The sequence below is a fragment of the Xiphophorus maculatus genome, chromosome 9 (genome assembly GCF_002775205.1).
Source record: "Xiphophorus maculatus strain JP 163 A chromosome 9, X_maculatus-5.0-male, whole genome shotgun sequence".
Lineage (NCBI taxonomy): Eukaryota > Metazoa > Chordata > Actinopteri > Cyprinodontiformes > Poeciliidae > Xiphophorus > Xiphophorus maculatus.
In genome coordinates, this window is record NC_036451.1 from 30315244 (window position 1) to 30336724 (window position 21481).

A 21481-nucleotide genomic window follows, 5' to 3' on the forward strand; every position below is an offset into this window, starting at 1 on the left:
ATATACACATTTATGAGTATGTATTTTATAAAACAACAAATTTTATAAGTTGTCAGAATTTAACTGTTTCGATATTCAACTGTTATACAAAACTTGTTTTTATCACGTTTTATTTCATGATATTAATTTATTTATGAGAGTAAAGTAAGACAAGTGACATGAGCAGCATATCCTGTTTGTTTTGCTGGGGATGTGCGTCTTACGTCATCACGTCGAGTGTAAACGTAGCTTTCTGCCGGGTCTTTGTACTTGCTTGTCCTTCTCTTTTCTTATTTGTGCTGACATTTAATGTAATGAAGCCGAATTTTCCACAGAGCTGTTCTCATGTCTGTATTCTCAGATCTTAGTTTTAAGTCTCATAAATTGTCTGGAATTTTGAATTGAATTTGGCGCCTTAACATTTCGCGTTAACTAACGGTCACTTTAGAAGCCCGCGCTGTTGATGCTCCGCTTGAATAATGAAACGCCTCTTTTTTAAAATAAAGCCTTACCTGATAAAGTTAATTTCAAGATAATATCTCTACTGTAATTTCGGCTTTCATCACATTTACTTTACTAATTTAGGAAGTAAGTTTGAGGCAGAAAGTCTTTATTTACGTTCTGCAGCGGACTCCGCTTCGGAGTTACGCAGTTTACGTACGTAACTCCGTACGTCAGAGCACTTCCTGGTTGCTGCTGCAGCTGGAAATGGCGGAGCTGAAAGAGGCGGACGCTTCTCAGCAGCACCAGGAGGACGGAGGCATCAAACGTGAGTAAAACTGCGCCATTTTATCGTTTGTGCGCTCATTTTGCGGAGAAAAGCGCGCTTTAAATGAATGCGTTAGACGCTGTTTTTGCTGCGTGGTGAATTTGGAAGGAATCTGAGTTTTTAAGTGCGGAGCGGGACGAGGGCCTCAGCGCGGAGCTCCGCCACTGGGCCTAAACAGTCAACAACAACAGGAGGCTGGAGGCGCAGAGCCGGACGGCCAGCAGCGGATCTGCAGCTGCAGGCGTCAGTGAAGCGGTTTCCCCAGGATCAAATCAAATAGTATTATCATTATTATTGTCATCATTATTATTATTATGAATATTTAATGCGAGGCAGCCTCACCACGGAGCTGCGCTGCAGGACCGCAGAGCCGCTGCGCAGAAAAGTGCGCACCTTTTCCAGTTTACGCACAAAAACTTGACATAAACAGAACTGGAGGGACTGATGCTAGAAAAATAAATCTGTGTTTTCCTAGTTTAATCCAGATCGTTGGTTGGCATGAAATTCTGATATTAAAACACAAAAAAACAAAGTTGTGCATTAATTATTACAATTCTAAAATATAAACAACCGTTTTTATTGTATTTACTAACTTTATTTAGCAGCAACAGGTGTGGGAGGGGGGTTGTTCATCTCTGCTTTCCTCTTATTGTTCAGTTTCAAACCATAAACCGTTAGATGTCATCGTTCCAGATCATGATAAAATTCTCAACATTTAACATTTAACAGGTCCAGTCAGCTGAGAGTCTCTCATTCAGGTTTTATTTTTAAAATATGATGACCTGGTATTTCTATTTTTATTTTTTATTTTAATTTCTCCAATCCGGGAGTGAAGGTGATGAAGACACCGGAGAGGAAGACTCTGCCGGCGCGGCCCCCGCTGCAGAGCGGAGCGACGCTGCTGCTGACAGCGACTCCAAACCTTCAACCACGACCTCCGGTAAGTCAGCCAACCGTCTGGTTTCACCAACCGGCTGGGAACGCTGCAGACGCAGGACATAACGGAGTGTTGGGGTTTCCTCCTGCCTGCAGACAGACACATCTCCATCCAGACCAAACTGGAAGGACTGGAGACGCTGGTGGACCTTAATGGTGGTGAGTTCAGGTCCTCAGGAATTTCTCTGCCTTTCTTCTTTTTATTCTCTATGGAGGAAAAAAAACATTTGGATGTGGATAAAATATTAGAAGTTGATTAAAGTTACATATGAATCATAAAAGGGGTTTAATAGAGAAAATGATGCTAAAATAATCATGTTCAGGCTTTAACTCAAGAATTAAAGGGGCAGCGTTATCTGTTTTCCAGGCACTCGGCAAATCAAGTCACTATGTTACCTTCAGTTTTTATGAAAATGCTATATGTATCAAATGTTATTTCCTGATTTAACGCCTTGAAATTGGCCTCTGTCTCTTATAATGAGCTCAGCAGTTCTATCAGCTGTTTGCTATTTGCTGCTAGCTAGTCTGAAGGTCTGAGTGGGGGAGGAGCTTTGCCTCGAAGGCGGGGCTACGTCCACCCTGGCCTTTAGCACAGCTGAATGGTTGCCATGGAGATCAAAGGATTTCTGAAACATGCATAAAAGAATAAGAAATAAAGAATGTCTCCTGCCACACCAGAGGAGACAAGACCCTGGACCATGTCTACTCCAATCTGGCTGGAGCCTACAATGTGACACCCCTCCCCAACATCGGACAATCAGACCATCTCTCCCTGTTCCTCACACCTCGGTACTTACCACTCATCCAACGTGTGAAACCTACCATGAGGACAGTAAAGGTGTGGCCAGAGGGCTCAGACGCTGTGCTCCAGGACCGGTTTAGGAATACAGATTGGACTATTTTCCACCATACAGACTTGGATCAGTACGCCTCATCTGTACTGAACCATATTTCCACCCCCATAGAACGTGTCACCACCTGCAAACGCATTACCATGTACCCCAACCAGAAACCCTGGATGAACCGAGACGTTTGTCTCCTGCTGAAGGCCCGCAACATCGCCTTCAGGTCAGGGGATGCACAGACTTACAGTGCAGCCAGGGCTGAGCTGAAGAAGGGAATCAAGAAGGCCAAACACCACTACAAAAGGAAGGTGGAGGATCATTTTTCTAACGCCAAACCCCGACGTATGTGGCAAGGCCTTCAGATTCTCACAGACTACAAGAACCCCAATACCACCCCCGCTTCTACTGTCTCCTTCCTCAACGAACTTAACAACTTCTATGCTCATTTTGAGAGAGGGAATACCACAACTGCAACCAAAGCAGCTACCACCCCAGGCCAACAGCCACTGACTTTCCTCCCCACTGATGTAGGAGCGGCTCTGAGCAGGATTAAATCCCACAAGGCTGCGGGTCCTGATGGCATAACTGGACGTGTCCTCAGAACGTGCTCTGGGGAGCTGGCAGCAGTGCTGACAGACATCTTCAACCTGTCCCTGGCCCGCGCTGTGGTACCGACCTGCTTCAAGTCTACCTCCATCGTCCCAATCCCCAAGAATCCCAACCCAACCAGACTCAATGACTACCACCCGGTAGCCCTTACCCCCATCATTACCAAGTGCTTGGAGCGGCTGGTCCTAGCACACCTCAGATCCAGTCTCCCCCCCACACTAGACCCCCACCAATTTGCATACAGGCAGAACAGGAGCACAGAGGATGCAGTCTCTATAGCACTGCACTCTGTCCTTTCTCACCTGGACAGTAAGAACACTTACGCCAGACTGCTGTTCTTAGATTTTAGTTCAGCATTCAACACTGTCATCCCATCACAACTCATTACCAAACTCACAGACCTCGGCATCAGTCCACTCATGTGTAACTGGTTGCTCGACTTCCTGACCAGTCGACCTCAACATGTCCGGCTGGACAACCACTTCTCATCCACCATCATCATAAACACCGGAGTGCCACAAGGCTGTGTGATGAGTCCCTTCCTCTACTCCCTCTTCACCTACGACTGCAGACATGTCCACGGCTCTAACGCCATCATCAAGTTCGCAGACGTCACCACGGTGATCGGCCTCATCAGAGATAATGACGAGGCCGCTTACAGGGAGGAGGTAGACCGTCTGGCTGAGTGGTGCGACAAAAACAACCTGCAGCTGAACACCGAGAAGACCAAGGAGCTTATCGTGGACTTCAGGAGGAACGCTGACCTACATCCACCCATCCACATTAAGGGGACAGTGGTGGAGCGTGTGGACACCTTTAAGTTCCTGGGAGTCCACATCTCCGAGGACCTGACTTGGACGACCAGCTGCTCCAAACTCATTAAGAAGGCGCATCAGCGCCTCTTCTTCATGAGGACCCTGAGGAAGAACCACCTGTCCTCAGAGATCCTCACGAACTTCTACTGCTGCACCATTGAGAGCATCCTCACTAACTGTATTACAGCTTGGTACGGGAACTGCTCTGTCTCCGACCGGCAGGCGCTGCAGAGGGTGGTGAAAACTGCCCAGTATATCGCCGGGGCAACGCTCCCTGCCATCAAGGACATCTACAGGAAGCCGTGTTTGAAAAGGGCCGGGAAAATCACAAAGGACTCCACTCACCCAGCACACACACTCTTTTCCCTCCTGCCCTCTGGGAGGCGCTACAGAAGCCTACGGACCAGAACCACCAGGCACCGGAACAGCTTCTTTCCCACAGCTGTCACGCTTTTGAACGCCTCCTGACATAAAACATAAACTATAAGGACTGTACTCCCCTATCCTCTCATACAACAATAACACATGGACTATCCTCACACACACACACATCACGGACTGTTTTCTTCACACACACATACAACCTGTAAATTTTATCTGCCATTATTTATCTATAATCCATTCCCTAACATTCTTGTATAATCAGTATAATCTGTGCATATAGCTCCCATATTTATATTTATACACAATATCTATATCTCTTGCTATAACCCCTTATAGTCCATACATACATAGTCTTGTACATCTGTAAATAAATATTTATATCTCATAGAGCACAGCTGGATAGATGCAAACTACATCTGGTTGCTTGTACTTGTGACAGTGCAATGACAATAAAGTTGAATTCTATTCTATTCTAAAATAAAACTCCAGGTTTGTTTCTGCTGAGGGAAAAACTTTCTGACATGATGGAAACCTGAAAAAAATTAATTTTACATGACACTGCCCCTTTAATGATGCTAATTTCTTCAAATCTAAACATATTTTATAAAATGCGGATGAAGAATAACTTTCCCAGCTGAATCCGGATGGTTTGTCCATTTCTGTCCTCCAGCAGGGCGGAAGTCCTGCCCTCTGTGTCCTGAGGAGAAGTTTAAAGCCTGCTACAGCCACAAGCTGCGCCGACACCTGCAGAACCTCCACTGGAAGGTCTATGTGGAGTTTAAAGGTAGGACAGCAGAGAGACGCAGCCCGGCGGCTTCAGCCTGATGCTGACCTTTGACCTCCATCTCCCTGCAGGAAGCAGGATGTGCATCTGCCACCTGGCCTGCAGGAACCCCAAACCCAGCCTGAGCGGAGATCAGGTGAGGCGTTTCCCTCCACTCATCATCAGCAATAGAATCATTTAAACTGGCGCTGGGACGCCGTTTTCATTTTTAATCATATTAATTGCAGGGTGTGTATTAATCAATTGGAATTAATTTAATTTTAATAATCAAAATAAGCAACATTTTCCATTCAAAAAACATTTTGCTGCTAAATTATTGGATAAACATCCAATTAAACAAGATATTTCCAGTTCAGCTCTTCAGGTTCTTCGGCCTTCAGATTGGAGCAAAGGGTTTCAGGAAGTTCTGATCCAGTTTGGTTAGGAACTTCTGACCTAAACAAACTGGACCAGGCAGAGAATGAAAACTGTCAGCAGATTGAAGGTTAAATAAAACCTGCCCAGTAAACAGGAGCATGTTTTTTATCTGTGTCATGACAAACTTTAAGAGAAAAGTGATTCTGTACGCTGATGACGCAGCGATCTATGTGTCTGCTGCAGAGAAACACAATTTAAATTAAAACTTTGAGAAGTTCCTGAAGCGGACTCGGTTCTGTCCGTCCTCCAGGTGTCGGGTCGACACATGGCCCACTTCCACTGCGTGGTGTGTTCGGTCACCATCGCCCGCAAGACGGACATGGTCAGCCACCTGAAGCGCCACTTCAACAAGGGAGAGACGGAGGCCAGCTACCCCGGCGGCTCCGACGCTCAGACGGAAGAGCCCAGTGAGCGCCGCCGTCACAGCGAGGCTAACGGAGGCTGGCGCTCCGCTCACCATCCCGTTTCTCATCCACAGCGCCTTCGGGTCAGGCCTACGAGATCCTGAAGGAGCTGGGGACCAACGTCCAGCTGCTGCCGAACCACAGCACCCCGCTGAAGAGCGACACGTACTTCAACCGGAAGATGAAGCCCAACAGGTGGAGACGAGGCGTCCCGTCTGTTTCTGAGTGAAAACCGTCGACGGAAGCTGACGCTGCGTGTTTGTGTCGCAGGCAGCTGGTGTTCTGTTCGCTCGCGGTTCTGGCCGAGGAGAGGAACCCGCTGGAGTGTCTGGATGCTTTTGGAGCCACAGGTGAGACGAGATGAAACTGAACTGAGACTAGAAGACTCTGATGGATTAACACATTTAACAAACACTCACACACCACCGAACGTACAAATGCCCCACAATAACAAAATCTTTACAACCTGAACTGAAACTGTTGTTTACTTAACGCCTTATTGAAGGAACGACTTGATGGTGAGGATAGACCTGCTGTCGTAATGGAACCAAAACTTCTGCGATTCATTCTGAGAAACTGAAGATTATTCCTGCAGCCATGAATCCTCTGTTCATCTAATTATTTCTGGTGTTTTTCTTCCCACTGATATCTTCAGCTTTTACTTTGAGTGAGCCGGTCTTAAGCCACTTATCCATTATTACTTTTAAACACAACAAATACATGCAGTACCTAGCGGACCAATAGAGGGCGCCTGCAGACCGCAGCTTGATAAAGAGGATTCAGTTTAATGTCCAGCAAACTGTCTGCATGTGAAGAATTAATCATTAATCAAACTTTGAGATCTGTGAGAAAGATTTCCTGTTTTTGGTTTGATAATCAGAGTAAATCAAAAACTGTTTTCAAATGATTATTTTATTTATTAAAGGAAAATTTATCATCCAAACCAAACTGAGCTTAGCTGGAAAAAGTACCTGAAAACTGGCAGCATCAGCTGTTTGTGATAACTGGGAATAAGTCTTTTACTTTGGAGGAACGGCGACTCTTTCTGTTTTCCAGAACTTATTTAATTCAGCCACTTTGGAGAGTTTAAGTCAGACTGTTCAGCTCAATTTCATTTAGTTCTATAAGCGCCGTTTCACAACAAATGTCTGGAGGCACTTTATAAAAAACCTCATTTCAATCCAATCACACACCAGTGCATTAATGTCAGTTTATTATTCAAATTAGTTTAAAACGTTTCCAGGGAAACCCGGCAGAGCATCGAGTCGTTAACTAGCAGCATTCACTCCTCCTGGACCAGCAGGGGGCGCCAGACAATCAGCAGCTGTGAGTCCTTGACTTTAACAATCCGTCTTCCAGAGCATGCATGCAGCGACAGTGGAGAGGAAAACCATATGATGACTTTCTGAAGGCAGAGTTTCAGAAAGAGCAGGAGCTTCTTAAAGAGACAGAGGCCCAATTTCAAGACATTCAATCAGGAAGTCAAAATTATTTTAAGTCAAATAGCATTTTTATAAAAAACTAAAGCAACATTGTTGCTAAAGGGCCTGAAAAACAAAAGCTACTGCCCCTTTAATACACTGGACTGTAAAACAGTGAACTGCTCAGTGGAACGAGACGTAAGGTTCTGGAGTAAATGAACTTTGGGTCGGAGTACGGAGGAGTAACTGAGTGGGTTCTGCTGCTCCTCAGGCATCATGGGCCTCCAGTGGGCCAAACATCTCCGCAGCACCGTCAGAGTGACGATTACAGACATCAGCGACACCTGCGTCAAAATGATCAGAGAGAATTGCGAGCTGAACAACATCCGGGCCGATGGCGGCTCTCGAGGGCCGCGGGGCCCCGACAGGGCCAGCTGCGAGCCGGAGACGGCCCCCGTCGCCACGGTGGAGGTCGCCAAGATGGACGCTAATGTCATGATGCATCTGCGGCCGTTTGACTACATGTAGGTTGACCTTTAAACCCATCCTGAAGCGTCTGATGTCAGTCGTAAAATGCTTTGACCTTTAACCTTCCAGCCACCTGGATCCTTTCGGCACGGCCGTGAACTACCTGGATGCTGCCTTCAGAAACGTCCGGAACCTCGGCATCATCTCAGTGACGTCCACGGACACGGGCTCGCTCTACGCCAAGTCGCCCAACGTCACGCTGCGCCACTACGGCTGCCACATCGTACGCACCGAGTACTACAAAGAGCTGGCAGCCCGCATGGTGGTAGCCACGGTAGCCAGGTAGGCTGTCAACGCTAACGCAGATTAACCTGAGCGTTTCAACGCATAACTCAGATTAAGCCTCTCAGTTGGCTACCAAGTTCACAGCAGCCGTTATGGATCGACGAACAGCGAAAGATCCGGTTTCCGTGGCAGCAGACAGCAACAAAAGTTTAACATTTTTAATCTTCCTGGTGTTGTGTTGCTTTTCTAGCCCACATGTTCATGTTAATGTTCTAGCTCACAATTTCACATGCACAAATTTGGCCAGTCGCTCGTCTGGATGAGGACAAGCGACTTTCGCCTCATCGCTCAAGTTCCACAGGAAATAAATGGAGAGTTTCTAATTTAACGTTTAAAACAAAATGGCTGCCTTTAAACCTTCCTGAATATGAAAACCTGGAAAACCAAGAATCTTTAGATGTGTTTAAGCCAATAAAACATTTTGGCTGTTTTTGATACGGGCTGTATGGGCAGTGTCCCAGGGCGGCATCAGGAAGGGGCGGCAGAATGACGTCTCTTCTCTGAGTGGCTACTGCTTGCTTGAGTCGTGGAATAAGTTTCCCTTCGCTGCTGTTCTGGGAGACTTTACCTGTTTTCTGCTGTAAAATCAGATAATTGAATTTTGATTGGTCGGAGTGCGACAGGAAGGTCTTGCTCCGCTGCGTGCGTATTTATATTTCCAGCTTACCAAATTAGGCATAGTGATTAGTGACAGCGCTGCAGTGTGATTAATCTGAGTCATTTTTTTAATTGACTGTTTTTAATGAAGCCGTTTAGTGAGATGTTCCTGTGACGTCCTGCAGGGCGGCGGCGCGCTGCAACAAAGGCATCGAGGTTCTGCTGGCCGTGGCTTTGGAGCACTTTGTGCTGGTGGTGGTGAGGGTCCTCAGGGGCCCGACTCAAGCAGACGAGTCGGCCAAGAAACTCCGCAAACTGGTCCACTGCCAGTGGTGTGAGGAGAGAATGTTCCTGAAACTGGGCAACATGGTGGACGGTGAGCTGCGTTCAAACTGGGGACGATTCGCTACTTCACACCATAAATCAGAAAAATGAAACCATGCAGCTTCGTCTGTTGCTCTAAGTAGAAAATTATTGTTTTATCTCATTTCACTCAAAAAGGAGTTGGATATAATTGTGCAGAAAACGAGATGTAGCTGCTGTTGGAAAAATGTTGTTGATGTTAAATTAATATTTATATGTATAAAATACATTTTTCCTCCTAATCTGCTGTTAGTGAAATATATTTAGTTTACTTAGTATAAGTTAGCTTGACTTATTCAGTTCAGCTAAATTTACTCTGATTAGTTTAGATTATGTTAGCCTGTTATAATCTATCTTATTTTAGAATCTAAGCTTACAGATCTATGCTAATGGAGAAATGACATCAGTCACACTGTATGCAAAATACATAATTTCTCATTTATTTAGTGGCACAAACATTTGTCCCTCCTTTTCTCTAACGGGGGTCAACTAACAACCAAAGCACAAGCTGTGCCTGCTAGCTTGTTTTAACTTGCTCCATTTTAGGGAAACTTATTGTAATTAATCTCAACTTATATTATTATTATGTTGACTTGATTTGTTTGATTTTTGTGTTGTTTAGTTTCTTTTATTAGCATCTAGAGTATCATAGCTTAGCTCAGTGATTAGCATTACCATAGCAGAGTTTAAGTTAGCTTCACTTTAACTTCACTTAGCTTTGTGTAGCTTAGCCTTTTTTAAGCTCAGTTTTTTGTTTCTAATTTTGCTTCATCTTAACCTAACTTCTTGGAATACTTTAGTTTAGTGAAACTTTATTAGCACATTGTCATGTGGCGCCTAATTTATTTTACTTTAACACAGTTTTTGCTGCATTAGGAGGAAACTACTTTTTACCTACAGGCTAAATTCTTGTCTTGTAGACACTGTTCCCTGTCACTGTCATGGAAGTCTGCCTGGGAAGACGGCGGTGCAGCTGGGACCTCTGTGGTAAAAATCAGGGACCATAAATTAAAACTGAAAGCTTATTTCTAAGTATAACCCAGGTTAGCGGCTGTGTTTGCAGGGCCGGCCCTCTGTTCAACACCGGCTTCCTGAGGAGGATGCTGTCTGCCGCCGTGCAGCACAGCATGGACGACGTCCAGCCGCTCGTCAAAACGCTCATCTGCGAGTCCGAGTGCACCACGCTCAAGTCTCTAGTGCATGGGTCATCAGCGCTCAGTAACCAGGGTAACCGCCTCCGCTCTAATGCCGCCTGCTGCACCTGCAGCATAAAACGCTAAATGTTGTGTTTGTGCTGCAGTGGAGTGTGGAGTCGTCATCAAGACGCTGCAGAGCGGAGAGGATGGAGATCAGGCTGGTCAGTTTCTCTGCTTTTAGCTCCGTCTGCACAGAAAACAGCAGCTGTGACCTAAACGTCATGCTTCTGTTTGTCCTGTAGAGGGCAGTGTGAGAGAATTTACAGCAAAATGTTTTCCTGCAAACTAAAAGTTTTTACCAAAACACTTTATTGATCCTGTTACTTAGTGAAAACTTCTGCAATCATAACTCAGACTGTTGGACATTAATTGTTCAGTTTTAATTTGTTTAGTTTGGACAACCAAACTAAATGATTATTATCATTCAGTGAATGATAATAGTAATCATGTAAATAATGTTTCTAACACATAACTGTGAATAAGTCACAACATCCTCCTGCCTGGTGAATATCTGTACAGGATTGACCTTCTATTTAAAATACCTCTACAGTCTGGATGGTTTTATTGTCCAAAATATCATATTTTTTAAAATTTTTCTAACAAAATGACAGATGATTTTCCACATTTTCTGCTTTTTATTTTTTTATTTGGCCAAATTAATGTGTTTCTTTCCTTTATAAACAGTCACTAGAATACAAAATATTTATATATAAACAAAATCCCACACTATATTTTGTGCAACAAATAAAAATATAAAATAATGAAATAAATATAAATGTAAAGTAATTTGGTCTGAAATCAGCTACCAAGTGGAGATAAAAATGAAAAACTGCAGCGGTTCAACACAAGTTTATAAGACGTTAAAAAGTTTTTCCTTTATGTTTTATAAGAACTCAAACATCTTTATATTTAAATGCTCAATCATAAAAAACTGGCTCAAGTAAAAGCTTGTGCTCACGTTGCTCATTGTTTCCGTCTGTCTGTCTCCACTGAAGTGAAAACCAGCTCCAGTGTTTTTGTCTTTCGCTTCATGTTTCCTCAGCTTGAACAGAAAAGTTCAGCCAAATCTGCAGCAGCAACTTCAAACGAGGCGATTCTGTTTCTGTGAATCTGCTGAGCTGAACTTTGGTTTTCTGCAAACGAAACAACTTGAAACAATCTGACTCCTTCTCACAATCCAGCATTGTTCTCTGACTCGAGTCAATGTGTCTCTTACTGCAGAATGCATCAACTTTTCATGACTCGACTGAACTGATGGCTCAGATTTACTCTGAAGATCTGCAGTCCTCCAACACGTAGAGCTCTTTCATCTAGAAAAGTTTCAAATCTTTTCATTTAGAATCTATTTTTACATTCTGCTTTGATCTTAGCTGAGATATCCAGTTCTTTCCAGTTGCACATTTCTTTATTTAACCCTAGTTAACTCTAGTTAACTCTAGTTAACCTTAGTTAAGTAACAAGCCGTTTCATCGATGCTGTGATTCTTAAGCCTGTTTAAGTTTCACAGGTTCAGTCGTACAACAGTTTAATACTTAGATTACTTTACCAATTTGTAATCATGTACAGTCATGTTAAATTCCTGTAAATTATACTTAACATATTTCATTTTATTTATTTGAAGCAGGTTTTTTAAAACAAGTAATGAGTGGGACAGGAGGAACCAGAACCAGAACAAATAATGAGCGTCGCATTTCTCTTCTGAACACTGATTCAATCCGAGGCCTTTCCTCAGTTTAATGAAATATATTACTTACAATAATTATCAGAAATTTGTAATAAAACCATGTTAAGATATTCATATGCCTGTTCAATATACTGTTAAAGAACCATATTACCTAAATAAAATTATTACAAACTATAATAAAAAGACAAGAAACTCTACAGACACAAAATAAGAAAAAAACTATTTATGACAGTTGTAAAAAAAATACAGCATCAAAATAATTATCAAGTCTTTGCCAATGTGCATCTATAAATTCCTCATAATCTGAGTTATGTAAGATAATAATAATCTACTAATAATAATGTGGATATAAATGAGCCGCAGCAACAGGTTCGTGTTTTCCTGCAGGGAAAAGGAAAAGCGTGGAGGATTGTGGGAACGTTGTGAAGAAGCTGAAGCCTGATGCGTCTCTGGATCATCCGCCGTTCTACTACAGCATCCACCGCCACAGCATCCGCAGCATGAACATGCCCAAGTGAGTCCCGGGCCGGCGGATCGCACCAGAACCCGACCCGGTCCGGCCCGTCTCAACGGTTCTGCTGCTCTGCCTTCGCAGGTTGAACAAGTTCCTGCAGTACCTGACGGAGGCCGGCTTCAGGGTGAGCCGGACCCACTTCGACCCGACCGGGGTCCGGACCGACGCCACGCTGCAGCAGTTCAAGTCCGTCCTCACCAAGTACAGCGTGCCGACCGGTACCAACGCCGCCGGCGCCGGCCAGAGCGCCACGAGCAACGAGAAGGCGGTCTGAGCCGGGGAACGCCGCTCCACTGGCTGACCCGGTTCTGACCCAGTTCTGACCCAGTTCTGACGGCGCTGATGGACCTTTATTAGAGCACAAACTGATGAGAATCTATTTAATTGACCTAAAACCTGATTTTAAGCGTTTCTCCTTTTTACCTTTATTTGTCTCTTTAGAACCAAAATAAAAATCTTTCTGAGAATAATTTTTTTTGCAGCTGTTTTATATTTCAGTGAAGAACCAAAAATAATTCAATTCTGAGCAAACAGATTTCTTCTCCAGCATTAAAATTAAAAATGGCTTCAAACAAATGAACTGAGCCTGTTGAGCGATTTTTAATGTGCAGATATGAAATATTTTGATATGCAGGTAAATATTAGGAGTTTCCTCACATTAACAATAATAACTGGAAAAAATGTTTGGATGCAGAATTTTCATCGTTTGAAAATAAGATCAGAGGAAATGGTTAAAAGCTGAAGAGACCTGAGCTCCTACATTTCCCACAATGCAACCTGCCGAACCTGCTTTATGTTTTTCTGCAGGGTTTTTATTTATGTATCCGGACAGATTCAGTTTATGATCTTCTGTAGTTTTAAGTTATCAGGTTTAATTTTAGTAAAATAATTAGAAACATTTAAAGCTGCAGCTCTGACGTCACAAAAACAAACGTTACATTTCCAACTACAAACATGTTTACATTTATTTTTTAAAAGTGGAGAGAATCAGTTCAAACATCATAATCCATTTTATTTATGGTTTCTGTTGTGTTTAGTTTTTATTTATAGCTTTTAGTTGTTTATTTTGTATATTTAAAATATTTTCCGATTCAGTGTTTTAATCAATCGATCAATTTCATAATTAAAGTTAAATAACTTAAATCACTGTGATGTTATCAGATTAATATGATCAATATTAATATAACAATATTATCATTTATCGCAACAATTATTGGGACAATTTATCGTCCATTAAATGATCGATTCAGTAGAAACAGGTGAGAGTTTCAGGTGTTCCTCCATTTAACTCACATAGTAAACTAACCAATCACAAGCTTTCAAACCCATGACGTCATCAGCTGGGAATTCCCAAACGGTTTAAAGCCTCCAGGTTTTAGTGTATGTAAACTTCTGGACTTAAGGAGGATGAAGAAGGTTGATTTTATGTAGAGTAATAATTTAGATGATAAACCTGCGGTGACCATCAGGAACCTGCAGGGACTGAAAAGGAAAACTGGTTTTCCGCGTCCTTGAAAGAAGAGGAGGAGGAGGAAGAGCAGGAGGAGGAGGAGGAGGAGGAGGAGGAGGAAGAGCAGGAGGAGGAGGAGGAGGAGGAGCCGCCCTCCTCCTCCTCTCCGCAGAGCCGCTGATCCAGTTCGCACCTGCGGCCTGAGTCTACCTGTGGATCCGGCAGCAGCGGCAGCGGCAGCGGCAGCATGGGGGTCTCCGCGTCCAGCCTGCTGGATGAAGCCAAGTCCGACTACATCAGAGGTAAGACCCGGGGGCCGCGGACTCTCACCGGGCGCAGGGGAACCTGGACCGGCCTGCACTAAGAACAAAGTTCTGGTCTGCGCGGATCGGTGTAATCAGAGTACTGGATCAGTTCTGGGTCTGCTTTGTGTTTTTCCACGGAGAAACTTCCCGAACCGCGCGGGTCTGCTGCGGTGAAGCAGCGGGTCAGTCCGGGTTCCTGCGGGGATGTGCGTGGCTCTTTGCGTGTCTGCGTGACGGCTGGCTTTCTGTGCGGATTACCTGAGCCGCAGGTGGAGGAACAGCAGGTGTTCCGGTTCGGATCAGACTGGGTTTACTGGGAGAATCTCTGCAGGAGTTCGGAGGTTCCGCGGTCCATTCTGGCGGTTCTGCTGCAGAGAAATAATTTGACCCAATTCAGTCTTCTCACGGTTCTGAGACTTTTTCTAACTTATTCAGTGAAAACGGAACATTTCTGTGGAGAAGATGTTCAGGAGAGAAACAGACTTCTTTTTGGGAGGGAGTTCTGTTCTGGTTCTGGTTCTGGTTCTGGTATGGTTCTGGTTTTGGTTCTGGTTCTGGTTCCAGTGGCTCATGCCTGGAATAGCTCCAAAGGGAGGCGGCCGTCAGACTGCAGGTCAGAGGAGAAACCCAGATGGAGAGGATCCGGACCGGAAGGGTCAGCTGGGTCAGCAGATGAAAATTGCAACTTGAAACCTTGAAAAAATAAATTTGTTTAATAAAAAGCCAATTTCAAAAGAAAAAGTCCAGTTTTCCTAGAAAATGTTTTTGCGCTATGATTTGATGTTTTTTCGGCAGCATTAAAATAAGTTAATTTACAAAATGAGTCACATGATCAACAACCGGATGTTACTACTGACAAAAACCACAAATAAGACACAGGAAGTGGCAGCACGATGATTCTTTCTCTTTTTTCCGGGGTCTATAATTCCACCATGTTGAATCCATCGCTCTGTAAAAGCCTATAGCTGCTCCCAAGTAGGCGGAGCTTGTCTCTCTGTCTCTTCTGATTGGCTGATAGATGATGAGGCTGAATTATGAATGCACCTCATGTTTACATCGTTGCTGCCAGTTTTAGTGACTTATTGGGTGAACCGCGGTATTCACACCTGATGTTAGTTTCATTTCTTGTTTAATAGAAACACCAGACTTGTGAAGTTGTGATTTTTGACATGAACAGATTTTGGACAAAGATTTGAACCCATTTGTAATGAAAACTCAGCCAATGTGATTCTGCTGCTGGAAGTCTGAGCTTCTCGATTCCATTAAATGTATTTTTAAGCGAAACTTCAGACAAAGCCACCTGAGGCTGGAGTACATGAATAAACCAGCTATGACATAGAAATAGTGTTGTAGATCTATGGTTCCAGACTCAGACCGGGTTCTTCATGAATCCGCTGAACTTCTGGACACCAAACCGAGCGGCTCTGAGGAAACGAAGCGTTGAGGTTTCATCGTCATGCAGGCGGCAGATTCATCTCTCATAAAGCCTCATAACATGGATGGCTGTGAATTTTCTGAGGTTTTAATGGAAACAGAAGATTTCATCACCCCTCCTCCACACTTTGGAGATCTGGAGCCTCATGTTGACAAACAGGTTCCAGGTGTAATCACATGTTCTGGTTTCAGGTTGCTTCGCTAAACGGTCAAGTCAAAACATGACCTTGATACAAAACAACCAGGTTTTATTTCAGCTCTGCTGGATTGTTTCTCACTTCCTGCTGGGATCAGCCAGACTTCCTGCTGGGATCAGCCAGACTTCCTGCTGCCTGCAAACCGTCTGTCAAACAGGAATTAGATCTGGGTTTGGTCATTTCTCTGCTGCTATTTTTGGATTATTACTATTGTTGTTATTGTTGTTATTATTGTTATTGTTGTTATTGTTGTTATTGTTGTTATTGTTGTTATTATTGCAGCTGTCAGGAAATGAAAGGCGATAAACAAACCAGATCTCATCAGAAGCTGTAAATGTTTGGATCATGACTCTAGTATTTTCACTACTTCGGGTTCTGGTTCTGGTTCTGGTTCTGGTTCTGGTTGCAAGCCTTTCAGTCTCTGTTTTGCACGGTGGTGTGTGACCCCAGGGGTCAAAGGTCGGCTAGCCACTCCAAGTTGGTGTTTAAAAAACAAAGAAAAAGTTCAAACTGACGTCAGTCTTTAGAGACTCTTTGCCAACACAAAGCTCACCGCCGCTGCTGTTGCCATGGTTACGGTGCGAGATTGGGGGAACATGAAGCGATTGATCCGGCGCTGCGGCCCGTCGACCCTGAAGAGCTTCAGAACGTCGGTCCGCCGACTGGGCCAAAATGGTTCCGACAGGGTGGGACAGGGTGGTTTCCAGGCTGGGTGGGGATGCATGAGGCAGTTCTTTCAGATTAATGGGCTGGATCGACCCGGATCGACCCAGATCGACCCAGATCGACCCAGATCGACCCAGATCGACCCGGATCGACCCAGATCGACCCGGATCGACCCGGATCAACCTGATTTTTGGTATATAATCCAGAAAATCTTTTCACAGATTCCGGCGGTTCTGCTGACATGTTTGGGCTTTAGGTTGAGAGTTTATTATATACATGATGAAACTGGACCTGGATCAGGGTTCTGTAGAACCTGGAGTTTAATTTATTTCTATAAAATATTTCAGACACTCAACAAATATGTTGATCAATACTCCAGTTATTATTAATCAGCTGCGTTTTAGTCTAGATTTAAAGGAACTCGGTGTTTCGACTGTTTTTCAGTTTTCTGGAAGTTTGTTCCAGATTTGTGTCACATAGAAGCTGAAAGCTGCTTCTCCGTGAAGGTTCCAGACGTTTCCAGAATCTCTGAGGTCTGAAGGTTCTGGTCCAGCTGCAGATCTTTAATACATACATTTAAAAATATGTAAAAGCTCTGATAACTAGGAAACACAATCAACGCATATAAGAAACAAAAATTACTTCATTAAAGCTAATGAAGTAATTTTTCACATATTTTGGGTTTTTGCTCGTTTGATTTTTGTTTTTTATCCTCAATTCCCAAATATTCAAATGAGTCAAATTTTCCCAGAAAAATGTTTTTACAGTGTAGTTGCCCTCCTCCTCTTCCAGGTTTTCTGTTCTCACTTAAAACAATAATAACATGAAGGCGTTGATTCAGTTCATACAGGAGATTCATCAGGAAGTTCAGCTTTCTGCTCAGTGATGAAATCAAAACTGATCGTCTGAGAATTAATCACAAACTGATCGTCGATTTTCTGATAATCATTTGATGTTTAAGTGGTTTGGTGGCAGATAATTCAGGTTAATTTAGACTTTGCGCTGGTGTTTTTGGTGCTGAGCTGTTCAGTGATTTATAAATCTATTTATATTTTTATACATTTATTCTCATCATGTTTGCAGAAACTCTGTCAGCGCCACATGTGATGGTTCTGTTCTGGACTGAGACTTCAGAATCCCTGACTGTCTTTTTTTATTGTTCTAGATGGAAAAGTTTCCATTTTACTGGATTTATCTGTTTTTTAGGATTCATGTAAATCCAGATGTTTGTTCTAAAAGCTTCTTTGTGAAGCGAGGAGCTGCAGTCAGGAGTTTGGTGTAAAATCTGAACTCCAGCAGATTAAAGCGAGCGAAGCCCAGGAGGTCCAGAAACTGTTGGACCTGGCTGCAGCAGCTGGCTCCATCCTGGCCTTCCCGCTCTGCGTTTCCTCCCGTTCCCCCGCCGAGCCGCTCTGCCTCCAGCTGCCATTACGCCACCGCTCAGACATGCAGACGGAGAGGAAACCCAACGCTCCAGGCTCGGCCCGACTCGAGTGTTCACCTCAGAGTGTGAGCGAAGCGCCGCGGCATCGTAACCTTCCTCTGTCAGCTGCAGGGATGTTTGCAGAAATGCTGACAGGATTTTAAAACTCCACGTCGGACCGGTTCTGTTGCTCCCAGCGACGCCTTGCTGGACCAGCGCCAGACCTTTAAACTCCAGAAAAATGTTTTAAAATGCCTCAGAGCTGCTGAATCTGAGAGTTCATGTTTCAAATGTTCTGGTCCAAACAGAAAAATGATCAGTGCTGAACTCCAGCATCCATGTCTGGAGCTGGAACAATCCGGATCCTGATTTTGCTCATTTTTAAACATAAATATAAAAGTTATTGAAGAATGTACAGCTGAAATGGACTGGGAGATAAATGGGGCCTTTTAGTTGATGGGAGAAAGAAAAAAGGGTCGAAATTATGATTTTTTTAAATTAGTTTTTCCTCTTGTCAGGTTTTCAGTAACTGGATAAATAAACTTTTTCCCTGTTCAGTTTGTTTTCCACCACATTTATTGCATCTCTGACAGAAAACAAACTTTTCTGGATGTTTGCAGCTGTTTCACAGTTTCCTGTTAGCTAACTGCTAACTGCATTTCCGATAGCAAATTTATTTTCAAAATGTCAAACGGTGATCATGCGGCCGAAACGCAGCTTTTGGACGGAAAGCCGTGAAATCTGCTTCATCTGCAGAGGAATTACAGGAATGCGTCACACTTCCAGCTTTCAGGAGAAACTTTAGTCTCAGTTTTACAGGAAATCTTTCTTTAATGCGAGGATTCAGAACTGATGAGGAGAGTTTCTCCTGAAACTCAAACACTTGTCCTCTCTCCTGGGTTTCTGGTCTCAGGTTTTTCCGGACCCAGAAACTCTGGACCTGAGTCCAGTGAAATTCCACTGAGATCCAATCCACGTGAATCCGTGATTTTCCTGCCGTTTTTTCTGTTTGGGAAGTTTGTCCTGTGGACCGACGCCGTGGACAAACCGGTTCCCACTGTGGAAACTTTCCCACTTCCCCCCTGTTTACATGTCGGTGTGTGTGGAAACGTGTGACATGCGGCGGCATGTTGGCGCTCCCCTCGGACTACGCCTGCAGCTTGAAATCATTCATTCGGGTTCAGACTTTGTGACAAGCGTTGAGTCATAAGAAGGTAAAAAGTTTCATCTGTTCATAGATCAGTTTTAGACGGGCAGAAAAGCAGCGGCTCAGATTTACTGGACCCGGACCGGCTGTGGCTCTGCAGATGTTTCTGGGCCGGAGCCTCTAATGGCTGCAGATTCACCCTCCTTTCACTGCCGTTGAGAGTCTTTGAGTCATCATTATCTTACCTACAGCAGGAAAAACTCTCAGCATCTTCATTTGGAACTGAGTCTAGAACCAGAACCAGTCAGACCCTGGTGGATCAGAACCTGGCTGTTATGTTGCACCTTAAAGTTGCAGTAACTTTTACAAAGAAAATTATTTTTCCATATTTGTTCAAACTGTCACCATTTTGAGACAGTTTATTATGAGACAGATAGTCTGTGAACAGATGGATCATCTCTGAGCTGCTGCTGTCTGAAGAAATGCACCAAAACAACCAATCAGAGCCAGGAGGAGGGGCTTAGCTTTCAATCAAGCTCATGTAGGCGCTGCTGAACGCTAATGGCAGAGAAACAACTCACAGTTTATCTGCCAGCACAGGTGGATATGCTAGCTAGCTTTAGCATTACTTACAGGCTATGCTAGCTGTAGCATAGCAGAGAGTGGGGGAGTGAGCAACACCACATGAGATTGTGATTGACAATCCGCCTTAGACCCGCCTCCTGGCTCTGATTGGTTGTTTCTAGTTACCACTGGGAGAAATCAGAGGAGTTTTTTGTCTCATAAAGCTCTGGTGAGATTCTTAGACTTAGACTTTATTGTCATCTTGCATGCACAGGGTGAATACAGAATGAAATTTCGTTGCATACGGCTCAGGACAATGTTTAAGGTTCCAATGTTGTGAGGTTACTCCAGAATAAAATAAAATACAGTATAAAATATGAATATAAATCTAAATATAAAATATAAAGTGCAGGACTGACAGTAAAATAGAAGTTATTTAGCTCTGTACATGTGCAAGGTATAAAGTGGAGACCAGATTTTGAGTGCAGTCCAGTTAAGAGTTCAGCAGTCTGATGGCAAGTGGGAAAAAGCTGTTTCAGAACCAGGTGGACCTGCACCGGATGCTGCAGAACCTCTTTCCAGAGGGCAGCAGGGAGAACAGTCCATGGTGGGGGTGTGAGGGGTCACTGATGATGTTTCGGCCTCGGGACACGCAGCGCTGGGATGAAATGTCCTGAATGGAGGGAAGGGGGGCCCCGATGATCCTCTCTGCTGTCCGCACCACTCTCCTCACGTTCTTCCAGTAGGAGGCGCTGCAGCCTCCACACCACACAGAGAGGCAGCTGGTCAGAATGCTCTCTATGGTGCTTCTGTAGAACGTCTTGAGGATGGGCGGGGGCAGGTGTGATTCTGAACAAATATGTAAAAATAAATATGTTTCCTAAAGTTAGTGCAGCTTTAAAGGTTCTGGAGAGTTCTGCTCATTCATGAAGCTTCTGCTCTGATTTTAGGAGGAAATGCGGTGATGTCATTTTCCAGTTTAAACAGAGAGGAAATAAAACCTTCATAAATATAGAAACTGGAGATAATTGGTGCCAGAACTGAATAAAGTTGCTGTATTTTCATCCATGTCTGAATGTTGTGCCTTTATTTTGGTAGCAGGATGTGAGGTCAGCAGAGTGCTGCTATGGAAACAGTTTCACATGCAGGTCTCATGTGAAACCGACAGACCTGCTTTCCGACATGCCTCTGGTTTGGGCCGGGCCCGGTCCGACTGGCAGAGCAGCTCCCAGCTTTACATGATGATTCACATCCAGACTGAAACACCACCAGAACCAGAGACATGAGCCGGCCCAGAACCGGGCCAACTGGTTCCACACACCAGGGGGCGTATGTAAATATCTGACCCCTTTGGATCAGAGGAAAATCAAAGTCATTGATCCGAATCCTGCAGATTCAAACCTGTTTCCCCAGGAAAATAAAACGGTTTAAATAAGAGGTGAAGAGGCTGGTCTTTGTATCGCCTGGAGGAAACAATCCTGAGTTACTCTGGGGTCAAAGGTCACATGAAACCTGTCTGGGCACAGCAGCAGAGAATCAGCTCTGCAGTTTTTAGTTTTTAGCTAACTGGGTCAGACTCTGATTGGACACAAGTTCATGCTGGATGAGAATTTTATAGGAAAATTAAGACAATCTGTTGTTTTTATAAACATTTAATTCATTTTTAAAATTTATTCCTGTTAAACTTTCAAGGATTCATAAGAAACGAGCTGAAGTTTCTAAGGCTGGATTCACACCAGCCCTCTTTTATCAGCCGTAATCCAAC

At 44.0% G+C, this 21481-nt stretch overlaps 2 protein-coding genes across 3 annotated transcripts in view; both read left to right on the forward strand.

Moving 5' to 3' along the window:
- Window positions 1-237: 237 nt before the first annotated feature.
- On the forward strand, window positions 238-13000 carry trmt1l (tRNA methyltransferase 1 like). 2 transcript variants are annotated; one of them, XM_023338977.1, is made up of 16 exons: window positions 238-748; window positions 1584-1688; window positions 1781-1843; window positions 5008-5121; window positions 5193-5257; window positions 5789-5945; window positions 6017-6137; window positions 6213-6292; window positions 7635-7887; window positions 7961-8173; window positions 8959-9149; window positions 10057-10123; window positions 10200-10363; window positions 10437-10493; window positions 12404-12530; window positions 12612-13000. In XM_023338977.1, the coding sequence occupies exons 1-16, from the start codon at window positions 688-690 to the stop codon at window positions 12802-12804; spliced, it is 2031 nt and encodes a 676-aa protein (XP_023194745.1). In that variant the 5' UTR covers window positions 238-687; the 3' UTR covers window positions 12805-13000. The 2 variants fall into 2 exon arrangements, with proteins under 2 accessions (XP_023194745.1, XP_023194746.1); XM_023338978.1 differs by having other exon boundaries at window positions 5011-5121.
- Window positions 13001-14133: 1133 nt separating this feature from the next.
- LOC102230304 (protein Niban-like) overlaps window positions 14134-21481 on the forward strand; it is a 28017-nt gene continuing 20669 nt past the window's right edge. The window contains exon 1 of the mRNA XM_023338963.1: window positions 14134-14282. Within this exon, the coding sequence (XP_023194731.1) occupies window positions 14228-14282 (55 nt within the window). The 5' untranslated portion in view covers window positions 14134-14227. The remainder of the gene's footprint in view (window positions 14283-21481) is intronic.